The sequence below is a fragment of the Peromyscus leucopus genome, chromosome 12 (assembly GCF_004664715.2).
Source record: "Peromyscus leucopus breed LL Stock chromosome 12, UCI_PerLeu_2.1, whole genome shotgun sequence".
NCBI lineage: Eukaryota > Metazoa > Chordata > Mammalia > Rodentia > Cricetidae > Peromyscus > Peromyscus leucopus.
The window spans coordinates 9,924,498-9,934,871 of NC_051073.1; the positions used below are offsets into that span (position 1 = coordinate 9,924,498).

At 39.5% G+C, this 10,374-nt stretch overlaps 1 protein-coding gene across 1 annotated transcript; it reads left to right on the plus strand.

Moving 5' to 3' along the window:
- The first annotated feature begins 2,862 nt into the window (after positions 1-2,862).
- Positions 2,863-3,668, plus strand: LOC114697658 (keratin-associated protein 13-1-like). Its single transcript, XM_028875943.2, has one exon. The coding sequence runs from the start codon at positions 2,900-2,902 to the stop codon at positions 3,410-3,412; it is 513 nt and encodes a 170-aa protein (XP_028731776.1). The 5' UTR covers positions 2,863-2,899; the 3' UTR covers positions 3,413-3,668.
- Positions 3,669-10,374: the final 6,706 nt, after the last annotated feature.

Below are 10,374 nucleotides of genomic sequence, written 5' to 3' on the forward strand. Positions count from 1 at the left end.
CTTTGGAAAACTGAGAAAGAATCAGACTGAGGTTGACCCACACAGGACTACTTTCTTTAATGTCTAATCTATTTTGTTTAAAGGGGAGAGAGGAGATGAGGCAATTGAGATGAAATGCTGAAGTTTTGAGGAAATGATTTCCAGAAAACTAGACATTGCTGTGTTACTCCATGGGATTTTATGTAGTCCCCTGAGTTTCTTCAAGTGACTTGCTTGATGTAAGTGTGGGCTCTTAGAAGCAGATGTGCAAAAAGAGCAGCTTGGAAACCAGTTACATTTTCACCTCAGACACAGTGGAGTGAGATTGAGTACATAAACAGAATCTACTTGGAGCAAGAACAGCTACTGAGGAGAAGGTGGGAGTGCCCAGGAGTGTCTGAGAGGACCTCAGAGAAAGCCCAGGATAGACCTGGGAGGAAGCACAAGATCAGAGCCTGTGACCGGGCATCAAGACTTCCGCCTATGGTCCTTCATTCCATCTATGTCACCAGCTTGCAACAAATAAACCCTAGGGGACGAGCATGGAAAAAACACAGTATGGAACCAGATGTGGTATGAGAAAGAACCTCTGGAGCCTGGGCAGCAAGATGCTTCTCCAGGCCTGGAGAAGTCAGTTTTGAGGAAATAAAAGTGAACACAAGGGGAATACACAGGGATTTGAGCACAGATATTCTACTTTTTTGTTATTGCAGAATTATGTTTAACTTGGAAGTTTTTTTTGTTTAATTTCTAAATAATACTATAATAGAAATTGTTGGATTGAAGGCTAAGTGGCTTGTGTAGTGATCTGGAAAACAACAATTTTGCAAATAGTTTAAATGACAAGCAATTTTCAACTAGGAGTACTGTGAAGCATTTGATTTGGTGTAGTATATTGGTATTTCTCAAAAAATGGGGGAAGGGTGAGGAAAAAAATGTTAACAGGGAGGGAGAGAGAGAAACAAAGCATTTTAATATTGCTCTTTATTCTCTGAGCATTTCATATTGCATACAATGTGTTTTTGATATATACTCCATCAGCCCTCCACTCCCCCAGACCGCCTTCCCCCATCCTCCTCTCAACATTATGTTCATAGTTAAATAGGTAGATAGACAGACAGACGACAAATCATTAAGTCCAAAATTAATGCTACCCAGATGTAGCATGTTTTCCTTACCTATCTAGAGAGGGGTTGTTTTCCTTTAACATCTTGCCTGTGTACAGAGAAAGTGCAGAGTGCTTTAGTGTTTCCAGGATCCGTTTGGGGCTATTAAAGCCGCATTACTTAGTCCTGCTCTTTCCTCCATTCAGAAGGACATTTTTATTAGCACTTATGAGTTGTTTATTAGCATTTCTACCAAGTGTACATATAACTCTAATGAGAAATAATAATGTAATTACAAATGGGTGGAGGCAGCGGTAATTAGAATTGATTTATACCCAAGTAATCCTAGTGTTTATTCTCTGATATCTGTAGCTCCTTGGAAAGCAGGAACTTTGAGATATTAAGAATTCTCACAGAATTCATTCTATCCCCCCCATCTCTCTCTCTCTTTCTCTTTCTCTCATAACTTCTAATAAGAATAGAGAAATATTCTAAATCTAAAGGAGCTCACAGTTGGCGTGGGAAGGAGGGCCGCATGCTGAGTATGGCGCTCATTGCTTTGGGAAATACAACAGGTGTCCATTCATAAAGCACAGCTTATCTCACTTAAGTGAGTCAGAATGACGGTCGAAGCATTGCACAAGGTCACTTTGCGTGATGCATGCCAACCTTTGTATTCTGCATGGGAGAGATAATCATAAAACAAAGTAAGTAAGTGCTCTGAAGAGTGCGCGTGCTTGGCATAAAGCAAGTTAATTCCCAGGCATTTAAGGGGCCTTCTACACAATGACAGTTGGGAATGTCATCTCCCTTAGTTAAGCCCCATAAAATGCCAGGCTCAGAAGAAGAAGAATGGATATGAAGCAAACAGGAAGTCTGTGTCCCCATTAATCTGACTATGGATTTTCCGGTCATTTTCTGGCCGTACCTAGAAAATCAACTGTTCTTGAAATGTATAAAAATAACTTAGGCATTAGAATTCCCCTGTTGGACACGATTCAATGCAAATATTACCAGGAAAGGTAAATAAGATTTTATATGTTAGTATAATCAAGCTTAATAGTTTACTCTTTAAGACAAATGAGAGTTGAATCTGCAGAGCTTGAAGATTGGCTTGGCTTAAGGAAGCCACAGTTAGGGATTAAGTCTTCTGCCATGCTGAGATGCCAGGCAAGAATAGTTAAGCTATTCAAAAACATGGTTAGCCAGACTTTGCTTGAATATCTACTTGGCTTTAAGAACTGACATTAGTAATTTTAGAAAAGAAATAGCAGTCTCTAAAAATGCACTTTAAGTATACATAAATGATGCCATTCAAGAATGTTCCCTTCCACCAAAATAATAAAATAAAACAAATTTACACAGGCATACACATTATTAAGATTAAGGTTATAAAACTAACAAAACAGGATCATCAGAAAATCTACGAAGACATTTCTCTTTAAGTCCCACTCAAAGAGTGGTATTTATTGTTTCTTAAGTGAACATGGTGTAAGAAAGCTCTACATTGAGGAAGATCATTGATAGAAATTCCACATCAAACCACAGCAAATTCCAGGGCAAAGAAACTATGAGCATCTTCTTACTATGTGCCACAAGTGATTAAAGTGCAATTAATATATGAATGTGTGATAAATTAAATGTAATAACCCAGGGAAATATTTTCATGTAAAGGGTGAGGAAGGTGAATGGAGCCAATGGAATGTGGACACACCCAACATAAGAGGATATATAACTTGAAGTTCAGACCCATGTCATTCAAACTCACTGCATTGTCTCATTGACACCCAGCTTATCTCACATCTCCTCTCAATATGTCCTACAGCTGCTGCTCTGGAAGCTTCTCCTCTAGATCCTATGGGGGTCAGCTACACTACCCCTACTCTTCCTGTGGCTCTTCCTATCCCCGTCACCTGATCCACAGCACTAACTTCTGCTCTCCCAGAACCTACCATGTGGGCTCCTCTCTCCACAGTGGCTGTCGTCAGAACTGCTTCCAGCCCATCAGATGCCAGACTTCACATGTGGTGCACAGCTCCTGCCAGCGGCCCTGCTACACCCCAAGGGTCTCCAGCTTCTGCAGCCCCTGCAGAACCACAGACGCTTGCTCTCTGGGTTTCGGGTCCAGCAGCTGCCACTCCCTTGGCTATGGGTCAAGGAGCTTCTACACTTCAGGATGTGGCTCCAGTGGCTTCAGACCTGTGAGTTATGGAGTCTGCCACTACCCTTCCATTGGTTATGGTTCTGGATTCTGCCACCCAACCTATGTGACTTCTAGAAACTTCCAGTCTTCTAGTCACAGGCCCATCTGTGGCTCAGCCATCTAGAGATCAAGCTGCTGAACTTCCTGATTATAAAGTGAATTTTATGAGTTAACATAGTGCTTTTCCAATAAGACTAATTAATCTCTCTCTGCATCCTTTCTCTGGCAACACTAGTTCTATTCAACTAAGAAATGAATGAATAACCAAATACAAATTCAAATGTCATTTGAACCAGTTGATTACCTATTCACAAATTCTTGGACTATGTATGGTAGTACAGTTATATTTGATCTAATAAAATCATTTTTCTTGCATATAATACAGTCTCTTGATTTTTTGTTGACTCTCAAGTTTTGATTTGTGATCTATCTTTGAGACTAGGACCTTTCAGACTACCTTCTCAAGGAAATCCATTTACACAGGACAGTGTATCTAGTATATAGAGATATATCTCTGAGAATTCCACTGACTAGAAGCAGATGGGTAAAAGCATACTGGAATTTTCAGCAATACCATTGAAAATATGCCCACAGAAGAGTCAGGCAACTCATATTTTCAATGAGACATTATGGTGGCAATCAGAGTATACTTTTTAATTTTTTTTAATTTTTTATTTTTTGTTTTATTTTATTTTACAATACCATTCAGTTCTACATATCAGCCACAGGTTCCCCTATTCTCCTCCCTCCCACCCCCTCCCTTACCCCAGCCCACCCCCCATTCCCACCTCCTCCAGGACAAGTCCTCCCCGAGGACTGTGATCAACCTGGTAGACTCAGTCCAGGCAGGTCCAGTCCCTTCCTCCCAGACTGAGCCAAGCGTCCCTGCATAAGCTCCAGGTTTCAAACAACCAACTCATGCAATGAGCACAGGACTCGGTCCCACTGCCTAGATGCCTTCCAAACAGATCAAGCCAATCAACTGTCTCACCTATTCAGAGGGCCTGATCCAGCTGGGGGCCCTTCAGCCTTTGGTTCATAGTTCATGTGTTTCCATTCATTTGGCTATTTTTTTTCCAATAATTGAGTAAAACTGAAATTTATTATAAGCCACAGTCGTCCTAGGGACCTCCATGCTATATATATAGCCTCTATGGTTCTATGGGTTATGGTCTGATTGTTCTTTATTTTATATCTAGAATCCACTTATGAGTGAGTACATGACTGTCTTTCTGGGTTTGGGTTACCTCACTCAGGATGATTTTTTTCTAGTTCCATCCATTTGCCTGCAAATTTCATGCTTTCATTGTTTTTCTCTGCTGAGTAGTACTGCATTGTGTAAATGTACCACATTTTTTCCATCCATTCTTCCGTTGATGGGCATCTAGGTTGTTTCCAGGTTCTGGCTATTACAAATAGTGCTGCGATGAACATAGCTGAGCATGTATCTTTATGGTATGAATCAGCATTCCTTGGGTATATGCCCAAGAGTGGGATGGCTGGGTCTTGAGTAGTTCGATTCCTAATTTTCTGAGAAACAGCCATACTGATTTCCACAGTGGTTGTACAAGTTTACATTCCCACCAACAGTGGAGGAGTGTTCCCTTTGCTCCACATCCTCTCCAACATTGGTTGTCATTGGTGTTTTTGATCGTAGCCATTCTGACAGGTGTAAGGTGGTATCTCAGAGTCGTTTTGATTTGCATTTCTCTGATGATTAAGGATGTTGAGCATTTTTTTAAATGTCTTTCAGCCATTTGCAGTTCTTGTTTTGTGAATTCTCTGTTTAGCTCTTTAGCCCATTTTTTAATTGGACTGTTCAGTATTTTGATGTCTAGTTTCTTGAGTTCTTTATATACTGTGGAGAATAATCCTCTGTCAGATGTGGGGTTGGTGAAGATCTTTTCCCATTCTGTTGGCTGTCTTTTTGTCTTATTGACTGTGTCTTTTGCCCTGCAAAAGCTTCTCGATTTCGAGAGGTCCCATTTATTAATTGTTGTGCTCAGGGTCTGTGCTGTTGGTGTTTTATTTAGGAAATGGTCTCTGGTGCCAATGTGTTCAAGAGTGCTTCCTACTTTCCTTTCTATTAAGTTTAGTGTAACTGGATTTATGTTCAGGTCTTTGATCCACTTGGACTTGAGTTTTGTGCATGGTGACATATATGGATCTATTTGTAATCTTTTACATATTGACATCCAGTTATGCCAGCACCATTTGTTGAAGATACTTTCTTTTTTCCATTGTATAGTTTTGGCTCCTTTGTCAAAAACCAGGTGTTCATATGTGCATGGATTAATGTCAGGGTCTTCAATTTGATTCCATTGGTCTGTATGTCGGTTTTTATACCAGTACCAAGCTGTTTTTATTACTATAGCTCTATAGTAGAGTTTGAGGTCAGGGATGGTGATGCCTCCAAAGGTTGCTTTATTGTATAGGATTCTTTTAGCTATCCTGAGTCTTTTGTTTGAGTATTTTTCTTTCCAAGTCTGTGAAGAATTGTGTTGGTATTTTGATGGGGATTGCATTGAATCTGTAGATTGCTTTTGGTAAGATTGCCATTTTTACTATGTTAATCCACCTATCCATGAGCATGAGAGATCCTTCCATTTTCTGATATCTTCTTCAGTTTCTTTCTTTAGAGATTTAAAGTTCTTATCAAAAAGGTCCTTCACTTGTTTAGTTAGTGTTATCCCAGGGTATTTTATATTATTTGTGGCTATTGTAAAGGGTGATGTTTCTCTGACTTCTTTCTCAGCCCTTTTATCATTTGTGTATAGGAGGGCTACTGATTTTTTTGAGTTGATCTTGTATCCTGCCACTTTACTGAAGGAGTTTATCAGCTGGAGGAGTTCCCTGGTAGAGTTTTTGGGGTCACTTATATATACTATCATATCATCTGCAAATAGTGAAAGTTTGACTTCTTCCTTGCCAATTTGTATCCCTTTAATCTCCTTTTGTTGTCTTATTGCTCTAGCTAGAACTTCTAGTACTATATTGAATAAATATGGTGAGAGTGGAGAGCCTTGTCTTGTTCCTGAATTTAGTGGTATCGCTTTGAGTTTCTCTCCATTTAATTTGATGTTTGCTGTTGGCTTGCTATAAATTGCTTTTTATTATGTTTAGAAATGTTCCTTGTATTTCTGATCTTTCTAAGACCTTTATCATGAAGGGGTGTTGGATTTTGTCAAAGGATTTTTCAGCATCTAAGGAGATGATCATGTGGTTTTTTTCTTTCAGTTTGTTTATATGGTGCATTACATTGACTGATTTTCGTATGTTGAACCATCCTTGCATCCCTGGGATGAATCCTACTTGGTCGTGATGGATGATTGTTTTGATGTATTCTTGGATTCGGTTTGCCAATATTTTGTTGAGTATTTTTGCATCAATGTTCATGAGGGAGATTGGTCTGTAGTTCTCTTTCTTTGTTGCATCTTTGTGTGGTTTGGGTATCAGGGTAATTGTAGCCTCATAAAAAGAGGTTGGTAGTGTTCCTTCTGTTTCTATTGTGTGGAACACTTTGAAGAGTATTGGTATTAGTTCTTCTTTGAAAGTCTGGTAGAATTCTGCACTGAAACCATCTGGTCCTGGGCTTTTTTTGGTTGGGAGACTTTTGATGACTGTTTCTATTTCTTTAGGGGTTATTGGTCTGTTTAAATGGTTTATCTGGTCTTGATTTAATTTTGGTATGTGGTATTTATCCAGAAAATTGTCCATTTCTCCCTGGTTTTCCATTTTTGTGGAGTACAGGTTTTTGAAGTTTGATCTGATGATTCTCTGGATTTCCTTGTTGTCTGTTGTTATGTCTCCCTTTTCATTCCTGATTTTGTGAATTTGGGTGCTCTCTCTTTGCCTTTTGGTTAATTTGGCTAGGGGTTTTTCTATCTTGTTGATTTTTTCGAAGAACCAACTCTTTGTTTCATTGATTTTTTGTATTGTTCTCTTGTTTTCTATTTCGTTGATTTCAGCCCTCAATTTGATTATTTCCTAGCGTCTATTTCTCCTGGGTGAGTTTGTTTCTTTTTGTTCTAGAGCTTTCAGTTGTGTTGTTAATTCAATGGTATGAGATTGCTCCATCTTCTTTATGTGTGCATTTAGAGCTATGAATTTTCCTCTTAGCACTGCTTTCATAGTGCCCCATAAGTTTGGGTATGTTGTACTTTCATTTTCATTGAATTCTAGGAAATCTTTAATTTCTTTCTTTATTTTTTCCTTGACCCATTGATGTTTCAGGTGGGCATTATTCAGTTTCCATGAGTTTGTGGGTTTTCTATAATTTTTGTTGTTGTTGAGGTCTAACTTTAAGGCATGGTGGTCTGATAAGATACAGGATGTTATTTCCAATTTTTTTGTATCTGTTGAGATTTGTTTTGTGTCCTAGCATGTGGTCAGTTTTTGAGAAGGTTCCATGGGGTGCTGAGAAGAAGGTATATTCTTTTGTGTTAGGATGGAATGTTCTGCAGATATCTATTAGGTCCATTTGAGTCATGACATCTGTTAGGTCCTTTATTTCTTTGTTAAGTTTCAGTTTGGTAGATCTGTCTTTTGGTGAGAGTGGTTTGTTAAAATCTCCCACTACTAATGTGTGGGGTTTGATGTGTGTTTTAAACTTTAGTAGTGTTTCTTTTATGAATGTGGGTACTTTTGTATTTGGAGCATAAATGTTTAGAATCGAGACTTCATCTTGGTGGATTTTTCCTGTGATACATATGTAATGTCCATCCCGATCTCTTGATTGGTTTTAGTTTGAAGTCTCTTTTATTAGATATTAGGATGGCTACACCAACTTGTTTCTTAGGTCCATTTGCTTGGAAAGCCTTTTCCCAGCCCTTTACTCAGAGGTAGTGTCTGTCTTTGAAGTTAAGGTGTGTTTCTTGTATGCAGCAGATGGATGGGTCCTGTTTTTATCCATTCTGTTAGCCTGTGTCTTTTCATAGGTGAGTTGAGACCATTGATATTGATGGATATTAATGACCAGTGATTGTTAATTCCTGTTATTTTTTGTGGTTGTGTTGTGTTGTCCTTCTGTGGTGTATGTTGGTGTGGGATTATCTATTGCTTGATTTTTCATGGATGTGTTTAGCTTCTTTGGGTTGGATTTTTCCTTCTAGTGCTTTCTGTAGGGCTGGGTTTGTGGACAGGTATTGATTAAATCTGGTTTTATCCTGGAATATTTTGTTTATTCTGCCTATGGTGATTGAGAGTTTTGCTGGGTATAATAGTCTGGGTTGGCATCTGTGGTCTCTTAGTGTCTGCATGAGATTTGTCCATGATCTTCTAGCTTTCATAGTCTCTATTGAGTAGTCTGGTGTTATTTTGATGGGTTTGCCTTTATATGTTACTTGGTCTTTTTCCTATGCGGCTCTTAATATTTTTTCTTTGTTCTGTGTGTTTAGTGTTTTGATTATTATGTGGCGAGGGGACTTTATTTTTTGGATCCAGCCTATTCTGTGTTCTGTAAGCTTCTTGTATCTTCATAGGTATTTCTTTCTTTAGGTTAGGAAAGTTTTCTTCTATGATTTTGTTGAATATATTTTCTGTGCCTTTGAGTTGGTATTCTTCTCCTTCTTCTATCCCCATTATTCTTAGGTTTGGTCTTTTCATGGTGTCCCAAATTTCCTGGACGTTTTGTGTTACAACTTTTTTGTCTTTAGTGTTTTCTTTGACTGACGAATCTATTTTCTCTTTCGTGTCTTCAGTGTTGGAGATTCTCTGTTCCATCTCTTGCAATCGGTTGGTTATGCTTGTTTCTGTAGTTCCTGTTCGTTTAGTCAGGATTTCTATTTCCAGCATTCCCTCAGCATGTGTTTTCTTTATTGTCTCAAATTCAATTCTCAGATCTTGGAATGTTTCTTTCATCTGTATAATTGCTTTTTCTTGGCTTGATTTGATTTCTTCCCATTTTTTTTTTTTTGTTCGTTTTTTCTTCCATTTCTTTAAGGGAGTTTTTTATTTCCTCTTTAATGGAGTTTTTCATTTCCTCTTTAAGGGAAGTTTTTATTTCCTCTTTAAGGAAAGTTTTTATTTCCTCTTTGAGAGAATGTTTTATTTCTTCTTTAAGGGCCTCTGTCATCTTCTTAAAGTCATTTTTAGGGTTGATTTCTTCTGTTTCTTCTGTCTTGGTATGTTCAGGTCTTGCAGGTATAGAATCACTAAGTTCTGATGTTGCCATATAGGTCTTTATGTTATTGCCTGTATTTTTGCACTGGTGTCTACTTATCTCTTCCTTTGTGCAGTACAGGTGGTGTCTGTGTCTGAGAGTGCCTCTCTTGTTCTAATTTTTAGTCTTGGTTTAATAGGAGTTCTTGGTTAAATTGGTGCTATTGGGCTATTTCTTCAGGGGCAGCTGATCTCAGTCGGTGAAGTATATACTTATGATTCTGGTGATCTGGTTTGGTGGCTGGGCAGCGCCTTCTTCTGTGTTCCCAGGTCACGTTTTGTTCATTCGTTAACTCCTCAGCTGATCTTGTTTCTTCAAACTTCAAACTGTAGGCATCTGAATCTTCTCCCAGATGGGTTTCAGCTGAGCGGGGTAGTCTCACCAACACCTCCAAGTTGTTGGGTTTTGCAGGATCAGCAGCTGGGCCCTGGGTTGTCCTCAGACAGAGTGTTCAGATTCGTTCTGGTTCCATCCCACGGAGATAGCTTCTTCCCTGGGTGTTGGGGTTAGAGGCGTCCCTGTTCCAAGCTGCGTCTGCTTGTCTCCGTTGCTGGGCCTGTCTACCTCTGCAGTCCGCTGCCGGGCCTGTATGTCCCTGTCAGCTGCCCTGGGTCTGTCTGCCTCTGCGGGCCACCGCTAAGCCTGTATGTCTCTGTCGGCTGCCCCCGAACCTGTATGTCTCAGCTGGCTGCCGCCGCGGGCCTACCTGTGTCTGCTTGTCTCCGCCGCCGGGGGCCTGTCTACCTCTGTGGGCCGCCCCTGGGCCTCTATGTCTCTGCTGGCTGCCGCTGGGCCTGAATGTCCCTGTCAGCCCAGAGTATACTTTTAGCTTACATGTTCTACACAACATTGATTTAGAGTTTCTCCAAGAAGCGATGGACTAGATAGTAAAATCTTAAAAAAAAAATTAAAATATGAAACACAAT